Consider the following 20,807-nt stretch of genomic DNA (forward strand, 5'->3'; position numbering starts at 1 on the left):
TTGTTAAAATAAAGGGCCAGGCCACCTTGAAAGGGGAGATAATCAAGAAAAGGTAAAAATAGAGTAGGGTCCGATGGGGCCACAATAGGGGATCAAAGTTTTACATACAAATATATAGGAAAAATCTTTAAAAATCTTCTCAAGAACCACTGAGCCAGAAAAGCTGAGATTTATATCAAAGCTTCCTAATATAGTGCATATTCTAAATTGTTAAAATCCTGGCCCCCGGGGGTCGGATGGGGCCACAATAGGGGATCAAAGTTTTACATACAAATATATAGGAAAAATCTTTAAAAATCTTCTCAACAAGAACCACTGAGCCAGAAAAGCTGAGATTATATGAAAGCTTCCTGATATAGTGCAGATTTAAGTTTGTTAAAATGATGGCCCCCGGGGGTCGGATGGGGCCACAATAGGGGATCAAAGTTTTACATACAAATACATAGAGAAAATCTTTAAAAATCTTCTTCTCAAGAACCACTGAGTCAGAAAAGCTGAGATTTATATGAAAGCTTTCTGACATAATGCAGATTCAAGTTTGTTAAAATCCTGGCCCCTGGGAGTCGGATGGGGCCACAATAGGGGATGAAAGTTTTACTTACAAATATATAGGGACAATCTTTAAAAATCTTCTCAAGAACCACTGGGCCAGAAAAGCTGATATTTACATGAAAGCTTCCTAACATAGTGCAGAATTAAGTTTGTTAAAATGATGGCCCCTGGGGGTAGGATGGGGCCACAATAGGGGATCAAAGTTTTACGTACAAATATATAGGGAAAATCTTCTCAAGAACCACTGAGCCAGAAAAGCTGATATTTACATGAAAGCTTTCTGACATAGTGCAGATTTAAGTTTGCTCAAATCATGGCCCCTGGGGGTAGGATGGGGCCACAAGGGGGGATCACAAAGAAGTTCACATTTACATGAAAGCTTTCTGACATAGTGTAGATTCAAGTTTGCAAAAACCATGGCCTCCAGGGGTAGGTTGGGGCCATAATAGGGACTACGGTTTTACATGCAAATATATATGGAAAGTCTTCTGATATGGACCAAGGTGACTCAGGTGAGCGATGTGCCCCATGGGCCTCTTGTTCAAATATTCCATAATTGGGAATATTTGCCATCACACATCAGTCTTTATCCCCTTGCAACAAAGTTTTATATTATTTTGTAACTCGTTTACCTGATCAAGGTAGAGGGCTCACGGCGGGTGTGACCGGTCAACAGGAGATGCTCACTCCTCCTAGGCACCTCGCTCGCGCCGGTAAGTGAGAAAGTTTCCCAGTTTACTTTCGGAAGGTCTCTTCCCAGGTACATTGTATCTCTTCCACCAATAAAAACTGGGCGCCACTAGATAACTGAAAAATTGTTGAGTGTGGCTGAAAACATCAACCAATCAATCAATCCTAGGCACCTGGTCTTACCTCTGGTATATCCAGGGGTTCATGTTTTCCCTACTCTTAATCCTATTCTTTATAGGAATTATGAGATTGATTACTTTGTTATATTCACCTTTAAACAAGTGTAAAATTAAGAGAATATGGCTATTTGAAGATTGAATTTATTGTAGATATTTCATTACCGATTGTTGATGCTTACAAAGTTACATACGTGGGCATTTTCGTAGATGATTTGCATAGAGCTCTATGAAAGGAAGTTTAAATTTTTAAGTAAGATCAGGTTTTAGACGGGATGTATTATGTGATGGCACTGTCTGTCCGTCTGGCTGGCTCTCCGTCCGAGGTCATGTTTACTGGACTGTTTTCCGTAACAGATGCACGTATGACTTTGAAATTTGGTCACAATTTCTCCATTAAGAAGTGTGAGAGTGAGTTTACATTTCAGCTGGATTAGTCTGTCCTTGACCTACTTCAGGGCTATCAGTGTGTCAAAAAGTTTTCCAACTGGATTAAGTTTTTTGTTATAGATACAAATATTGCCCTGAAATTTACATATACAAGTTTCCTCTAACAGGAATGCAAGTTTGGTTTGCATTTCAGCTGGATTGGCCTATCTCTGACATACTTTTGGGCTAAAAATAGGTAAACAGTTTTCCGGGCTTTTTTCATTACTGATACAGATATTGCCCTGATAATTAGTCATAGGTTTCCTCTCTGAGGAATATAAGTGCAGTTAGCATTTGAGCTGGATTGGTGTACTAAGACCTACTTTAGGGGTAGATGTAGGTCAGTTTTCGAGATTTGTTTTGATATGGTCACAGGTATTACTCTGAAATTTTGTCACAACCTCCCTCTCAGAGTTCACATTTCAATTTAATTGGTACACCATGACCTACTTTAGGGCTTAAAGTAGATCAAACGGTTTCCTCGACTTTTTATCATCATAGATAGATATTGCACCGACATTTTGTCACAACCTCCCTCTAAGAGAAATACAAAATCAATTCATATGTCAGGTGGATTGGTGCACCATGACCCCAAAAACCTTCTATTTATTTACCAGTCATGTAAGTTTGATTTACTTCACTTTTAACTTTGTTCTCCGGTGAAATGTTTGCCTTTGATCTATATCTAGTAAAAGATTTTTGAGAGACACTGGAGGATTTTTATATACCGTGATGAACTCTACAATGGAAGCTGGTGGATGATTATGTATTTATTTCAAGAAAAGTAATTAAAATCTACGTGCACAATAATAAAAATAACACAAAGTGTGTAATTAACTAAATATTGGAAGCAAACTATTGAACAAAACATGCATTATACTCTCCCAACTAGACTTCCATTAACAAGGCAAACTCCCTCCCCCCTTTATTTGTTATGCCAAATTGAAAATAAAAACACAAAAACCAGTTATAAATTGGAAACATGAAGTTTTGTTTCACAGGAGAAATAATTTTATGATACTTTGTAAACACAACATTTATTGTAGTAGTCCAGCACCAACATCTTCTCCCCTGTAGGATGAAGTACAACGTTGTAGGTATCCTTAATGTCAGGCAATTCAATGTCCCTACTCTCGGTCCCTCCATTTCTTATTTGCTTTATTTTGGAATTCCACAAGCAAATCAAAATATTATCTTGTAAGTCAAACGTTAATCCTCGCAGATAATCACCAGCGACAGAACTCTGAAATATCTTATTGTTGTTTTGGTCCACAACGACTACTTCTGATTCTCTTACGAAACAATGTCGATCTGATCGTGATGAAGATGACACAAACGGTCTATCTTCACTTTTACTGTACGATGAACTGTGATTGATGACGGAAAAGTCAGATGAACAAATCATTCTCTTGGAGTCATTAACGGAGGAGACTGCTGCTGTTCCATAAGAAATGGCCAACATCGGTTCCTTCAGTTGAAAGGTACCGAGTTTGGTAAATGTTACACTTTCTGATACTTTGATCTGATAATAATCAACATGGTCTTCAAAAGAGACGTAGACTATATCCATGCAGTCCCCTGATTGACAGAGACCGTACGGAGTGGCCTGACAAGATTGAGTATGGACACACTCACCAACAGTATCAGAGATATCATAAACCTTTAGTGACGGAGGGCTCTCTATTGACATAATGACTTTTGTATCACTTACAAATAAGCCATAATAAACTTCTGTGGGCAGATTCATTTCTGATATTTTTTCAAAGTTAACTTTCATCCAATCTTTACGGCACATCTCTTCTCTCCTACGTGCAATGCCCGTTTTGTCTGACAGTAATGAGGCAAATGTGAAAATTTTCTGTAAGGTTTTAGATCGCGTTTCAGAAGCACTGACACCCTGAAACGATCCATGGTTACAGATCTGACGAAGGAAATCTGTGTTCTGATGACTATAATCCTGGATAAAGTCCCAGATATTCAAAGCCCGTAACCGATCGAAGTGCTCCGAAATCTGAACCCCCAATGTGTGACTAGTGACGAAAATCTGTTTGGTAGATCCATTTTCTTGCACTGTTTGTAGCACGGTTTTTGCATCTCGTATTGTAGTCACGAACCATTTAATCTCGTCAGAAGCAATCTCAATGTTTTCAACAGAATCTGTGTGTTTCTGCTCAAATCTCTTTAACCACTGTGCATGTGCCTTGTCTATCTGCAATTTTATTTCCTCAACTTTCTTTTCAGCGCTTGAGACGATTTCCTGTTTTCTGCTGTTTAGTGTGGTTACTTTATCGCTGTATTCCTCCTGCAAATTTTCAAGACTTTCCAGCAGATCCTTAAACAATGTCAGTTTATTTTGAACTCTGTCTTCATCCATCTCTACTGCTACATCTTCAATGGCCTGTACTTGCTCACACTTTCTATGTTCGGTCGCAAAACAGATGCTGCAGCAGAGTTTGTCTATGTCATTCTTCAACCCCAAGGTATCAGACAAGCTTATGATTTTATGTCCCTGAAGAATGGGAACATACGAATGAAAACATTTACAATCATCGTAGATCGATTCTATGCATGATTTGCACCAATGCTTCGCAGTAACGCTTTTGTTATTCCGTTTGCAAAACATGCAGAATTTTTGTTCCTCTTTCTTAGGATCTACCGACATGCTCACAATCAGTTTGTTTTGTGGCAAAGCAAGCGCCCACTCCTCGCTTGTAATGTCATTAATTGGAGCTTCGATACGTTTTCTGCACACGGGACACTCGATGGCTTTCAGAGTTTCGTTATCCTTACGTGCTACCGTACTTGAAATGTATGTTTGAATGCAAGTCTCACAAAACGTATGGAAACATGGCAAGTACTTTGGATTTCTCACCTCTTCTAGACATATCGGACAGCGGAATGTGTCATCCACAGGATTAGCACCAGGGGGTCCTGTTAGGGACTCCGCCATTTATGATATTTTGTTCCCAAAAGCCAGGGCCACTTTACTTTCGGTTCGTGTAGGGCTTATCAACTATGGAACTGCGGCTGGAACATGATTAATGAATATCTTGGCAGGTTGGAGAGAAACCTAAATTCCGCTATAATAGTGGTATATATATGGTGAGATTACACTATATTTTCAGCTGTAGATAGCGTCAACGTTATCAAATTACATACTGGCCGATCAAAGTGCAAGTTATGGTGGGCATAAAATGATCAATAATTGGCATGCTTAAACATGCTTTTAAAAACACGCTTTTTAACGCGTAAGTTGCATTCTTAACATAGCAACCTGTGAATGCGATAGCATTCAAGCATGATTGAATTTCACTTTCTCTCATACATGTGCAGAAATTGTTGCTTTTAATAACTTTCAAACCGCATTGGAAGAGGTTCGTTGAATTTTCCGAGGAAAAGTTTATTTCTGCCTGCATGGTTACGTTTATGGAGGCCCATTGTGACAGGTGAAGAAAATCTAAGTTCATACTGTACACTTGATTCGAAGCCGATTAATTTCCAAATGAAAAGTAAATAAATGTTACTTTTAAAATAATCATTTCTATTATAATAGTTTAGGATAATTTTGGAGTTATTTTCAAGGTTTTCTGACTCACTTTGAAAAGTATGGAGGTCCATTAGAGTACTTTGTAGATGTATTTTGTTTTTCTCGGATCTACCCCTTCCCTTATTATACTCAGGTTATTTTTCAATATTTTCACTTGTTAAGTGTATGTAAGTTCACAGTTGTTATGCCTATATCATATTAACTTTTGATCTGTTAATAAATTGTAAACTCTTACACTGGTGTTTTAATTCAAGAATTCTGGTCTCATAAAGGACATAGTTCAAGAATATACGAACCTGGGTGACAAATATCTTGAACCATTAATAGTTTTTATACTATTTTGTATATGTAGTGTGATCTGCTTGTATCGGATTCATGGGCCTATGAATATATTTGGAATTGAATTGAATTTAGTGACATTCTAAAACAAATGATAATTAAATTGATGATGGCCCAGCAGAATTCGATATAGGTAGGGAGCACTGTGGTATACAAACAGTCTGCTTCCGATTATACTACGTATATTATTGAGGCAATGTTTTACAACACATTCTAATGTATTCAGCTTGGTCTGTTGTTTATTCATGCATGATTTAAGAAATGGCTATAATACGTAAAATAGTAATTTCGTGTCAGTAATTATTTTGTGAAATTTTCTTAAAAGACGAATTTTGAAGTGCTTGTTCTTTGTTTTATGATGTAAGTAAATTATGTTCATTTTAGTTTTGATTAATTTTGTTCATCCGGCAACAATTCCTACACACACAAACAAATAATAGAATTACTTTGTAGTGTTGGGAAATACATGTTATAAATGTCATATCTGGAACGTGTTTTATCCTTTTCTTTTCAGTGTTTATTGTTGCTTTGGCTACCTTTGTATGGACAATTTAACCTTGGTAATTTTTCAATAGTGATGTAATAATATGTTACCCTCAGAATGGAAGGTGAAGATAACGAACAGTGATCAATCTCATATATAAATAATAATATAAATAATAAATATAAATATAAGAATAAATCATATTCCATGCAATTCAGACAGGCTTGCACGATTTAAGCTGAAATCTCGTACCATCTGCACTTTCACTTACAGCCATTTTGACCGGTGCCACTAACTACCCAAATTAACATCATTATTATAAATCGTCAAACACCTGTGTTAATGTGATGTGGATAAAAAAGACATAATAAGACATTTGTAGTTTGATCAAGACTTGTTATTAGCATAATTTATTTACCATGATGAATTAATATTGACACAAAGTAGTATTTGAGTCGCTAAATCGTTATGGATCCTTCTTCCTTTTTGGGTAATTAATTACACCGGTCAAAATGGTTGTGATATGAAAGTGCAGACGGTTTTACAATTTCATTCATTTGGAGCTATTATGGACTTCATTTAATGAATTGAGGTACGGAATTCAACTTAGAAATGATATCTAATGCTGTACATTCTATGTAATAGCTTGTTGCAATGCTCAAACATTTTCTTTTGTCGTATAGTGCTCGGGCTCGCTAAAAATGACCGAAAAAAGGCAGGTTTCCGAATTCATTTCTGCATATCTATGAAACTATACGGAGGTCCTCTTTGATAGTAAATTCGAACCGAAACGATAAAATTGCCCGTGCATTAGCTGGAGGGTAAACCATTCACAAGAAAAGTCCCAGCACGATTCGTCCAACATGCCACTAAGGTTCATCCAGCTCAATGGATAGAAAGGTAATTATATTTAGGGGATAGAAAGATAATGGCAGTGTGAAAACAGAAAGGAAATTGTAGAGAGAGGATAGAAAGGTAACGATAGTCAGGTGACAAAAACGTCGTTGAAGGTGATTGTGAGGGGAAAAGGTATTTGTGAACGACAGAGCGTTAACTAGTGAGTAGATAGAAAGGTAAATAATGAGAGGCAAACAGGTACTTATAGTGATAGGATAGAAAAGTAACTGTAGTGAGGATAGAAAGGTAACTGTAGTGACGATAGAAAGGTAATTATAATGAGGATAGAAAGGTAATTGTAATGAGGATAGAAAGATATTTGTAGTGAGGATAGAAAGATATTTTAGTGACGAGAGAAAGGTAGTTGTAGTGAGCATAGAAAGGTAGTTGTAGAGAGGATAGAAAGATAATTGAAGTGAGGATAGAAAGGTAATTACAGTGAGGCTAGAAAGATAATTGTATTGAGGATAGAAAAGTAATTATAGTGAGGATAGAAAGATAATTGTAGTAAGGATAGAAAGGTAATTGTAGTGTGGATAGAAAGGTTGTTGTAGTGGATAGAAAGGCAATTGTAGTGAGATGATAGAAAGATAATTGTAGTGAGGATAGAAAGGTAATTGTAGTGAGGATAGAAAGGTAATTGTAGTGCGGATATAAAGGTAGTTATAGTGAGGATATAAAGATAATTATAGTGAGGATAGGAAGGTAGTTATAGTGAGGATAGAAAAGTAATTACAGTGAGGATAGAAATATAATTGTAGTGCGGATAGAAAGGTAATTGTAGTGAGGATAGAAATATAATTATAGTAAGAGGGTAGAAATGTAATCATAGTGAGGGTGATAGAAGGGAAACAATAGTGTGGGGATATAAATGTAATTGTAGTGCGGATAGAAATATAATTGTAGTGCGGATAGAAAGGTAATTGTAGTGAGGATAGAAAGATAATTATAGTGAGAGGGTAGAAAGATTATTATAGTGAGGATAGAAAGGTAATTACAGTGAGAGGGTAGAAATGTAATCATAGTGAGGGTGATAGAAGGGAAACACTAGTGTGGGGATATAAATCTACTTATAATGAGAGGATAGAACGATTAATTATAGTAAATTTGGGAACAGTAGTGTGAGAAAAATGTAATTATACTGAAGGAATGGGACAGAAATATGATTGTGTGTAAGTGATAGAACGATAATAATTGTAGTAAGGGGTGGAAGGGAAACAGTCGTGCAGGCACACAGAGGTAAAGAGTTGACAACATTTTCAGAGGGTTTATTAGACTGTCTGACATGACAATAAATATAAGGATTTGCATTAAACACACAAAGTCTTGTAATTACATAACTGGTACAGTCCAACATGTTCAAAATAAATATCACATACAGTGAATGATATATGTTGAACATCAAAGGATTAGAAACATACAAAATAAGAACTACTCTGTGATTTCGGACTATTCAGCCACTTTTAAGTAGGTGTATATATTGTCCAGGACTGTTCTGTAATATTGATTAAATTGCTGTCTTTGTGCATATTTAATTTACATTTTATATGCATTTAAGGTTTTTTCTTTGACGTCATCTTCACGAAGTTTGTAACACAATTCCTGAGACAGCTCAATCATTCGTTGTATTAACCTAGGAAATGTAAAGAGAGAAGAAAATTTAAAACACATATAGGTGATGAAATTATTTCGGCAAAATTTACAGAAGGAAATGACCAGGAGATCGATTGATTGTATCTTGTTTAACGTCTCTCTCGAGATAATTTTTCACTCATACGGAGACGTCTCCCCAGGAGTCTGATATTCTCGGTGTATAGTAGAATCATTTCAGTATCGCTGTGAACCCGTGACTAGCTGAATCTGATGACAGAGTGTCACATCAGCTGACATATCATTTTATTTGGTGACCTGATGTAGTATTGAAATGTCTGCATGCACTGACATACAGATACAAAGAGAACATGCATTGTTGACGGAAATAAATGTGTCAGCCATGTTGATGTATTTTGACAGCAAATCACAGGCTGAAAGCAATCGCTGTGTTCCTGAAATTATTCTAAATGGTGGAACATAGCCGTGCGGTGTAGATTCTTAAATACGAAATACAAGACTGGTCATTCTATAATGTTCCATATTCCGTGTTCATTTCATGCTATTATATACAATGCTATTAGTAATATTACACATAAATGTTAACAGAGATATGCTTTAGTGTAAGTTTCACCTATTTGTTAGCACCGATCTGTGGGATTTCTTCTGCACCATCGCCCTCACCTGCCGTCATTCTGGCACTGGCTTCCTTACTCTCTTCCTCCACAATCAACACGTCTTTGGGACTCATCGGTGGATCCTAATTTATAGAGACAATTCATATATAGACAAATACCATCAAATTAGTAGTTTGACTTCCCTGAAAATGAAAGTAGTGATTTTTACCCCCCCCCCCCCTTTGAAAATGAGTGGGCATATTGGTTTGCACCTGTTGGCCGGTAAACTAAATCTGTTGGTAGACTATGCAAATTTCTGCTCAATATTGGTTTGAACCTATATCAATATATTGCTGGACATACATCAAACTTGGTCTACTGAGTAGATGAATCCTTCCGATTTTGAGATCACAAGGTCAAAGGTCATAAACTACTCCAAACATAAAAAATATTGTCTACTTCGAGTTTTGTAGAATCCTTTGCTTGATAAACTTCACACGTGGTATACATAGAGGATATCTATATTGCGTGTTTTGATATTTGGTTTATCCAACGAGTTGATATGGTGTATTTATCCGCGAGGCTTGCCGAGCGAATAAATACACCATATCAACGAGTTGGATAAACGAAATATCAAAATACGCAATTATAGATGTTCTATTTATCTCATACGTCTTCTTTTCACTTAATTTTGAGATGATCTCCAGTATGGTAGAAACAGCTGATTGAATTTGTTTTGAATCCGTGACTCAGACGACGTGCTTAATCTGTCTACCTTACGTGGGGAAAAATAGTGCGCTTATAAACCATTAATATAAGGTAAAAAAGGTCATTTTTATAAAAGAAGCCATGGATGAAAATTGTTTTAGAAGGAATTATAGTTTATAACTATAATTAATAATAGTTTTGCCATTCAAACAAAGTAACAACTATTGACCGAGTATCTATTTTTTGACGTAGGCCCGACCTTCTGATAAAAGTTTGATGACGTCGTCGATTTGAAATAAACATGTGTAATAACGATCAATGAAAGTAATATTTTAATGCAGCGTTATTAGAATGTTCAACAGTTTACAATGAAAAGTAGAAATGTTTGTGCATTTGGATTTTATTTACGTAGTTTCTTTGGATCTAAGGGCGAGAGGATTAAATAGGCCTAGCCTTGTAAGTAAAGCTGTTGAGATCTTTTACATTTAATATGCTCCAGAAAAAAGAGACTGTGCTTGTGAAAACTTGGTACCGCAGCATGTCGAGGTACTTTCGATTAGGCTTGTCCAGTAGGCCGTCGATTCCTTGTCGATGATAATAGTGTGCACATATTTTTGTTTTCTGATCGTAATTTTTGAGTAGTTACAGACCGAGTTGGCATTTTTGTGGCCGGTAACTTGCATTATATGTCAGTGGGGGCAACATCATTTTAATTTTGCTATAAAAAGAAATTCTAAATAAATACAGAATAATAAGTTTTACGCTTTATTTCATGCATGGATATGCATAAACACAGAAAATATGTCATCCAAGCGGGGACAGTGTCAAAAGTAGTTCGGACCGGAAGTGCTTTATCAAACGGGCGTGTGATAAAGCTAATGCTTTATCTCACTCTCAATATACACCACACATATGAGATAAATGTAAATCATGAGAAGTAGATAAGGCCACAAAACTGAATGTTTGCGGTAGAAGTTTTCTGCACATAAGAAATCGCTAAGGAGTATAGATGACAGTTATTGAATCTGAGGTCACAAGCTAAAAAACAAACTATTCTGGACCATGTTGTCAGCTCAATATTTTGGATATCCTTCACCGGATATTGTATAATGATATACACTGTGTAGATAAAAGTCTAAGAATCTTTTAATTTCACCATCTTCCCTGATATGATATGTACATGTATTTTATAATGTACTACATATTCAGATTTCTAATCAAAGCCATGATATTATGACATTTTTAAAAATTTTGGGTTATTTTGACTTCCACAGGGTCATTAGTCAAATTACTCTGGAATGAATATAAAGGAGAAAAGACTACTAAAGGACTACCCAGTATCTTTCTTAGCTCAGTGATCCAACGGCTCCAGTGAGCTATTCTTGCCAAAATTTATTTGCTGTCTTTTACTCGTAGATTCCTTTGTCATCATACATACCCCTACTTGTTGGTGAAGTTCTTGAGCAATGACGACAGCTTCGTGTATGGTGAAATAGAGACAGTTGTAGTCGATTGTCTGATAAAATTCTGATTTTTTGATGATCTTCCTGACATCCTCTGAAACAATTATGTGTACAGCTATTTAGAACTAAAGTCCACACTGTTTAACTGCACACTGAAAGTGTCGAGAAAATCCAATCCAATTAAGATTAGATCTATGATCCGCTCATGCATTTTGTACGCGAACTAATTTTGATAAGATTGATGAAATTCATGCGTGAAATGATTTCTGCGGAAGGTTTTTTTAGGACCGTGTTTACTTCGGTTTATACAATACCTCTACATCCTGCTAAGAAGATTTTGATGCTGACATCTTTGAAGTCCATTATAATCTGGAATAAATTTTACAGGTGTATATAAAGATCAAGAACATATGAACAGGGTTACACCATACAGTTATTCAATTCGGGTTAACTCGGGTAACGGTGGAATCTCTTGAACCCACTTCAGGCTAAACTTCATTCGGATCAAATGCATCGTGAACGCAAAATAAAGCTCTATAAACTTCAAGTAAAACTATGCACAGGTACATGTAGTACAACGTGAAAAGGTGACGATTTCAACAAGTGATCAATTTCATAACTCCTATAAGGAATACAAATTATGAGTTGGGCAAACACGGACCCCTGGATACACCAGAGGTTTGATCAGGTTCCTACGAGGAGTAAGCATCACCTGTCGACCGGTCACGCACCCCGTGAGCCCTATATCTCGATCAGGTAAACGGAGTAATCCGTTAAAAGAATCTCAATTTTCATATATTTTTTGCTAGTACCTGTGAGAGAACTTTAACAGCCACGGTGTCCACGTAACTGATGACGGAGAAGTCCAGCACCACAGTGTGGACAGGTGGTATCCATGCGCGGGAAAACCGGGCCTGCATTTCCCCGTTCTCGAGCTGTAATTCTGTCTGCTGTTCCTCCGTCAGTTCCTTGTCGTCCTCATTCTTTTCCACATCCTCCTCAATAGAACTCTTCTGCTTCAACAGCTGCTTCTGAATAAAACGAAAATGAAGTTTTCCACAATAAAATTCTTTTCTGTTTCTAAATTTATCCCCAACCCATAGACAATACTCTCTTTTATAACTACTAATTGACAGATGTATATTTACCAGGGTACACTATACTGAACAAAGGTAGTTATTGTAATATCCTTATTTTCATTTATAAATGTTACAATGGTGCTGGTTTAGGCAGTAACAGACCAATCGCGGTAGTGTAATGGTTCGGGTGCTTACTTGCTTTGCAACCTTAAGACATTTAACATGCAGTGATTGTTCCGTACGTCAAGCACCTGACATTGAAAACATGAAGTCACGGGTATTTAGGATATAATTTTGATAATGGGAGTCTCCATTTCACAGAAGAATTTGGTACAGAAATGACCTATCACTGCTACGGATTAAAAATTGTGTTATTTTCACCTAATATTGGTGACATCTCTATTTCGAATATGACGTAAAATAACATACAAACCACCTTAATTATGTTTGGAAACCACACTATTACGTGCATTAGTGCCAAAAAAGTGAACTGAGCCGAAAATTAAAGATAGTGGTGAATTGTTGGGACTCGTATGCATGGATCTATATGCAAAGAGAATTGGAATACTCTTCAGTGCAAGAAGATACAAAAGATATATATATATATATATATATATATATATATATATATATCAAAGACACGCCCACCTTTTCTTTCTTTAGTGCTGCTGCCTCCTCTATTTCCGCAAGCTCTATCTCCCGTTTTCGTTGTATGAGTGCTTTGTACAAGGCTTTCTGTTTCTTTGTTTTTAACTTCTTGGGGTTCAGTCCTGTTCTCTCGTACAGGCGATCCCGGAATTGTTCAGCATTGGCAAAATAAAGATTACAGTCGAACCGGAATATCTTAATCCCGGGAATCTGGATTAACTGGAATCGAGATAAAAAAAAATTGTATTAAGGGAGACGGGACTTTTAAATAACAATACAAATACTGGTCCTTAGCACCATATCGTCATTAATTGAAAGTGACTACTGATTGTGACGTGAATTAATACATACATTGGTTAGTCAATCTATGATCAATATCAAATTCAATCCCAAGGGAAGTTTAAAAAAGCTTACCGGGTATATGAACTTTTCTCAGAAATTGTAAATTTCCCTAGATATCAAATCCTGAATTTTCAGTGTTACAATATACATGTGTACTAGTATATGTTTCTACTTAATGTCTAATGTATACCGCCTTAAGGTTTTAATACTGTTTATAAAACAATCATGAGCCGTATATGTTTAAAAGAAAGGTAAAACTAAAAATTATCATGCAATCCACGGTTTCTGAAATTAAATAGTTTCGAAAAGTAGTGAATTGTGGTAAGTGGGACGGTCGCGGTAGCTCAGTGGTAGAGCGTTCATCTTGTGACTGGGAGGTCGCGGTAGCTCAGTGGTAGAGCGTTCATCTTGTGACTGGGAGGTCGCGGTAGCTCAGTGGTAGAGCGTTCATCTTGTGACTGGGAGGTCGGGGGTAGCTCAGTGGTAGAGCGTTCATCTTGTGACTGGGAGGTCGGGGGTAGCTCAGTGGTAGAGCGTTCATCTTGTGACTGGGAGGTCGCGGTAGCTCAGTGGTAGAGCGTTCATCTTGTGACTGGGAGGTCGGGGGTAGCTCAGTGGTAGAGCGTTCATCTTGTGACTGGGAGGTCGGGGGTAGCTCAGTGGTAGAGCGTTCATCTTGTGACTGGGAGGTCGGGGGTAGCTCAGTGGTAGAGCGTTCATCTTGTGACTGGGAGGTCGGGGGTAGCTCAGTGGTAGAGCGTTCATCTTGTGACTGGGAGGTCGGGGGTAGCTCAGTGGTAGAGCGTTCATCTTGTGACTGGGAGGTCGGGGGTAGCTCAGTGGTAGAGCGTTCATCTTGTGACTGGGAGGTCGGGGGTAGCTCAGTGGTAGAGCGTTCATCTTGTGACTGGGAGGTCGGGGGTTCGAGTCCCGATCATGCCATGACCACGTTAAACCTAAGACGTTAGCATTGGTAGATTACTCCTTCGCCAAAAACTTAGGTCTAGACCTTTCCGATCACAACATAGAATTAGCCGCCATTGCTATGCCGTGCGGCAAACATAGGCCAATTATCTGCGGCATTTCACCTACAGCTGGTGACATCACTCAATGTGAATAAAAAATTCTCAAAAAGACTTAAAACAAAGAAAGAAATAAAACCTGAATTATTACACAATTATTCCACCCTGACCGAGTTGATGACTGATGTGAGTGTACGGTATTAACAGGTCTCTTTGTTTTATTACCTCTGTTGATGTGATTTTACGTACCGTTCGACTGAGTTTAAGACTTTTCTGATGTGATTGTACGTAAATAGTTCGGCTGAGTTTAAGATTTTACTAATGTTACTATACTATAGAGTTCGGCAGAGTTTGAGATTTTTCCGATGTGATTGTACATACCGCTCGGTTGAGTGTGTTATTCTACATACCGCTCGGTTGAGTGAGTTATTTTACGTACCGTCCGGCTGAGCTTTAGGTCCTTATAGGCGTTTGTTCCTGGCACTCGTCCCATAGCACAAATGTAAGGCCTATAATCAAATTGAATGATTAACTCTTCAGAATGTTAATCAAACTTAAATGCATTACTATGGACATTGTTTCATTGTTTCTCAATTTCTTCTGAACCACACAAATTTTCAGTCTTACCTCTGAGTATTTCGGAGTACAAAGTAAAGCGCAAATATGACTCCGACCATCAAACCCAGGCCGGCGTCCAAAATCACTGTAGCTAAGAAGGTCACAAACCAAACAGCCTGCAACGACAAAAAAGAATTATTGCCAGTACAAACTACTTAATGTTTTCATATATGTAATACGCCAGGGGTACAGATGTATTCATCATATAATACGCCAGGGTATAGACGTATTTATGATATAATACGCCAGGGTACAGATGTATTTATAATATATATAATACGCCAGGGTACAGATGTATTTATGATATATAATACGCCAGGCTATAGATGTATTTATAATATATATAATACGCCAGGGTTTAGATGTATTTATGTTATAATACACCAGGGTATAGATGTATTTATGTTATAATACACCAGGGTATAGATGTATTTATGTTATATATAATACGCCAGGGTATAGATGTATTTATAATATATATAATACGTCAGGGTATAGATATATTTATGATATAATACGCCAGGGTATAGATGTATTTATGATATAATACGCCAGGGTACAAATGTATTTATGTTATATATAATACGCCAGGGTATAGATGTATTTATGAAATATATAATACGCCAGGGTATAGATGTATTTATAATATATATAATACGCCAGGGTTTAGATATATTTATGATATAATACGCCAGGGTATAGATGTATTTATGTTATATATAATACGCCAGGGTATAGATATATTTATGATATAATACGCCAGGGTATAGATGTATTTATGATATAATACGCCAGGGTATAGATGTATTTATGATATATATAATACGCCAGGGTACAAATGTATTTATGTTATATATAATACGCCAGGGTATAGATGTATTTATGATATAATACGCCAGGGTATAGATGTATTTATGATATATAAAATACGCCAGGGTATAGATGTATTTATGATATAATACGCCAGGGTATAGATGTATTTATGATATATAAAATACGCCAGGGTATAGATGTATTTATGATATATATAATACGCCAGGGTATAGATGTATTTATGATATAATACGCCAGGGTATAGATGTATTTATGATATAATACGCCAGGGTTTAGATGTATTTATGATATAATACGCCAGGGTATAGATGTATTTATGATATAATACGCCAGGGTATAGATGTATTTATGTTATATATAATACGCCAGGGTATAGATGTATTTATGATATAATACGCCAGGGTATAGATGTATTTATGATATAATACGCCAGGGTATAGATGTATTTATGACATATATAATACGCCAGGGTACAAATGTATTTATGTTATATATAATACGCCAGGGTATAGATGTATTTATGATATAATACGCCAGGGTATAGATGTATTTATGATATATAAAATACGCCAGGGTATAGATGTATTTATGATATATAATACGCCAGGTTTTAGATATATTTATGTTATATATAATACGCCAGGTTTTAGATATATTAAAAGTGCTAATGAAAAATTATATACGATAAATCTCTGGTGTCTAAGTGAGAAACGTTTTGCTTGAAAGGGCCGCATGTAATATCATTGTCATGTTTCCATGCAAGTGAAAAATAGAAAGTTCTTAGAGATGGGACAAACACCAGGGACGGATCCAGGAAATCCGCCACTGAACACAGCTTTACTATTTTCGGATGTACAGATGAAAAATCTACCACATTCAGCGCCCGACGAAGGTTTACGTTTCTCTGAAACTAATTTTTGCCTGCTATCATTTACCTTTCTGCGTTCTTTTTTACTTGAATAATTTCCATTGATAATTTCACAATGACTATATGTGCAATCTATAATTATCGGAGTGCACCTTAATGCAGTTAGGCTTTATACAGTTTTAGATTCGTAGGCCAATCAAAGGTCGATATTCAGAGTGTGAAATGAACAGGTCGATATTTCAGAGTGTGAATTTAACATAGCTAACCTTGAATTGGAACATGTAATGTAGAAAACATAGATGGGTGGATATTTAGACTAGAGGTGCGACATCTGTTAAATCGGACATTCGATTTCTCTGAAATTCGATAAATGCCCATTTCTATCTCGGAGTGAATTATTTTACCCATTAATACTATTTCTTATAATGGTATAGGGCCACACAAAATCGGTGATTTTTTAAATACTCTCCGTGAAAGTTGTCAAAAATGCTAGTAAATGTATTTGTATTATATTCAATTCATATCAACTTTTTTTTTTTTTTTTTTTTTTTTTTTTTTTTTTTTATATTTTACCCATTTCTTTGTAACCTCATTATAATTTTTCCGAATACTTTCCATCTTCAGAAATACATAACAAATCATTTTCTTGGCATTCTATTCAAAAATTGTGGAAAAGATACTCGAATATTCATTTTGATAATTTTAAAAAGAAAGAATATAGCATCAACATAATTACTAGTAGATTCTTTACAGGGAAACTAGAGCCAATTAACGATTACTTAATACCCCCCCCCCTTTTTGCTGGTTTTCTTCAAGAAACTCAGTTGACGTTTTCCTTTTAAACCATTTGTACTCAACAAGTTTTTCTTTTCCACTCAGAAAAGGTGATTTGAAGACCCACAAATAGCCAAAAATGACCATTTTTGTTAAAAATGTTAAGCTAATGGAGGGTTGCACATGTAAATCGCCCCTGTCTTTTCCCGCCACTGCAATATACATGTATATTCAACAAATTTGTATATTACTCAATGTTGAGATCTGAAATAAAGCTTTCAATGACCAGCATTATGACAGAAATTATTTAGATATTAGTGAACCCACGAAGTTTATGTGAACGTTTTGTATACTGTGCAAGTTTCGGAAATATATAGATTATTTTAATCATCAAATAAAATAAATTACACATCTCAAATTTTGTAGAGTTTGTTCTCACAATTACCAATCGTTAATCGATTTTGAAATTCCCTTTGTTTACCTCAACAATTGTTGGGCTATGTGTCATTACAAAAGTTTATAAATAATTCAAAACCCCGTAACTCCGGCACCTTAGCTGATGCATCATGGTAAATTTCACAGAATTCAATTGATTCCACAGACTCTGCAGATGGAGACTTGGGGATAGAGAAACTAAACGTTTCAGTTATTTTTTTTTTAAAGAGAAGTTTGAAATTACCTCAGATTCCTCCATGTAATAGACGAAATATCATAGATATCCATGGAAACTTAACAAAAATACTGTTAGCACGATTTTTTAATTCAAGAATAATTTCATGCAGAAACTTCCTTTGTATGAATAACATATCACTATAATGTTACTGTTGTCTTCTCACGAGAGTTTTCCCCGGTGTGGATGGAGTTCTATACTGAACAATGCCATGTCATATCCCAGTGTTTTAACAATGGTTTTAAAACGTTCATATTCAGCGGTCCGAGACTATGTCAACAGTTTCATAATCCCTGAAAAGCGAGCACTAATGATCGAGATTGAAACTATAGATTGTCACAGATAATTACTTGTAGGTACCTGTACCATTGTGGTTTTTCCCCGTCGTCCACATATACCGAGATTTCGGTTGTATGGCAGTTTGATTCATAACTCGTTTAAACAATTAATAATTAATTGTTTGTGAATTCTCACGCGGTGTGTTATTTTTATCAGTTCGATACGTCTACAACGTTATACTTCAAAGTTAATCGTTAAGGCAGTCGTCAGGTTTGCAATGTTTTTTTCTCTCCATTAATTGTCCGGTAATTCTGCGTGTGATTTCTCCATAACGCGGGAGAAAAATCGTGTCATTCGGATGCTGGTGTATGTGTACGTCAATAGAATAATTTAATGTAATAAGGAGACTTCTGTGCAACGTTTAGCATTTTTCAATCCTGTACTATGCGATTAATTCCCGTTTATGACACCCTCGTGAATAGTAACGGTAAACTTGATCCAACAGTATTTGTTTCATCAAATGAGAGAGACCACTTTAATGCAATATCATTTCACCTCATCATTTGCAGCAAATCTTACATCTAATTCCATTACATGTCAAGTACGTGTTACTCACATAACCCGACTTTTAAATTAGAAGGGGGAAACTAGTCCGGTTTTGTCAATGTTATTCCACCGCCAAGTAGTTAATTTCCAGTATTTTTGATCCACACTCGCTAGTTGAAATCATTCTGAACCATGCCTACCACTGTCGCAGCAAGATCCACCAATGTGGAACCGTTTCAGTTCAGTTACCTTTACACCTCCACCGGGAATTACTTACAAAGTCTCGCTTGCATAGTTTCCATAGAAACACCATGTCGCGGAACTGATGAAACATTCCTTTGAGTGTGACAATCACTATGCACGCCAGGATACACTGCCAAAAGAAAGAAGATAAAAAAAATCTCAATTTCATATGCAATAATCCACCGACAGCGAAATCTGGAATTGTATATATGCTGCCTTTAAATTCCTACACCGGCTACTTCTATTGTCAATTTGCAGTTGCATTTTAAAATATTCATCTCCCTTGAAGAATCGAAGTCACTTTGTGATAATGAAATCTATTGTTTTGTTCTGACGCATGGCTTCTCCTGTTCGGCGAGTCTACTAGAATATTCACTAGGACTAATTCTCCTTGTTATCCCCCAGAATAGCCCCATTTCCTCCCCTGGCGCGCTTTTTTGTCTTTCATGTACCTCGTCTCCCGCGTGTCTTACACGTTTTAATAACACGAATTGCAGCGTACTGCGGTGATGAATTATTATTTTAATATCAGGACCTGTAGTACATGACAAGATCTCACAATATTCTAATTAATATAACATAATCATTCCTCCTCGTGAACTATGGAGGTTGGTTGCAATATGCCCCAAGAGAAAAGTTCTACAAGAATAAAGACAATTTAAAGTATGCTTCATTGACAGAGCTATCCGAGTATTGAATACGGAGAAAGCCTGCATTAACGAATAGGAATTAACAAATGCTCATTCATCAGTCAGCGGGTTAAAAGAGCAAATACGAGCTTGCATTTAAATTCGATTGGTAAATGCGAATTTCCTATAAGTGTATAGAAGATTTTTTTTTCTATTTATTTGAAAGAGTTTTCGGGTAATAATGAGAAATTAGCGTGCGTGTTATGACAAAGATACAGATCAAGACAATGCGTAAGTAAATATTTATTTTAATGATGTGTTGCTATCATATTTACAAACATTTATCAAAATCAAACTCCCGGTCTATCGCACTGGAATGGAATTTCACATACATGTATACGACAGTCAACTGCTCATCTCTTGTACGTATCCAAGTTGAATTCTTAATTTTTTTTAACCCGCTGGAAACAAGTAATACAATTATATATATATATGAGAGAGAGAGAGAGAGAGAGAGAGAGAGAGAGAGAGAGAAAGAGAGAGAACTGTTTACTACCAACTGCCTTCGGTGGGTTCTACGCATGTGGGGAGAGAACAAAATAAAGAAATATCTAAAACAAAAACTTATACTGTGTTGGGGATCACAGGCACCACGGGTAGCAAGCATTCATAACATATAAGGTTATCTCCCCTTTATATATACAATGTAATTGTATTATTTGTTTGTTTGTTTCTTTTTTTTTTTTTTTTACAAATTTATTGA

At 36.3% G+C, this 20,807-nt stretch overlaps 2 protein-coding genes across 2 annotated transcripts in view; both read right to left on the reverse strand.

Annotated features, from left to right (window-relative positions):
- Positions 1-2,602: 2,602 nt before the first annotated feature.
- Positions 2,603-4,843, reverse strand: LOC125655044 (E3 ubiquitin-protein ligase Midline-1-like). The gene has a single exon (XM_056143207.1). It carries the CDS (start codon positions 4,795-4,797, stop codon positions 2,860-2,862), a length of 1,938 nt encoding a protein of 645 aa, XP_055999182.1. The 5' UTR covers positions 4,798-4,843; the 3' UTR covers positions 2,603-2,859.
- Positions 4,844-8,366: 3,523 nt separating this feature from the next.
- LOC125655043 (prestin-like) overlaps positions 8,367-20,807 on the reverse strand; it is a 28,994-nt gene continuing 16,553 nt past the window's right edge. The window contains exons 10-18 of the mRNA XM_048885190.2: positions 19,450-19,545; positions 15,211-15,317; positions 15,023-15,092; positions 13,220-13,438; positions 12,305-12,523; positions 11,807-11,861; positions 11,468-11,586; positions 9,339-9,464; positions 8,367-8,747 (exon numbers count right to left, since the gene is read on the reverse strand). Of these exons, the coding sequence (XP_048741147.2) occupies positions 9,339-9,464; positions 11,468-11,586; positions 11,807-11,861; positions 12,305-12,523; positions 13,220-13,438; positions 15,023-15,092; positions 15,211-15,317; positions 19,450-19,545 (1,011 nt within the window). The 3' untranslated portion in view covers positions 8,367-8,747. The remainder of the gene's footprint in view (positions 8,748-9,338; positions 9,465-11,467; positions 11,587-11,806; positions 11,862-12,304; positions 12,524-13,219; positions 13,439-15,022; positions 15,093-15,210; positions 15,318-19,449; positions 19,546-20,807) is intronic.

Source organism: Ostrea edulis, chromosome 7, assembly GCF_947568905.1.
Source record: "Ostrea edulis chromosome 7, xbOstEdul1.1, whole genome shotgun sequence".
Lineage (NCBI taxonomy): Eukaryota > Metazoa > Mollusca > Bivalvia > Ostreida > Ostreidae > Ostrea > Ostrea edulis.

What these genes read in the sequence shown, in the direction of transcription:
- LOC125655044 (XM_056143207.1), bottom strand. Translation starts at nt 4,797, where the DNA reads ATGGCGGAGTCCCTAACAGGACCCCCTGGTGCTAATCCTGTGGATGAC.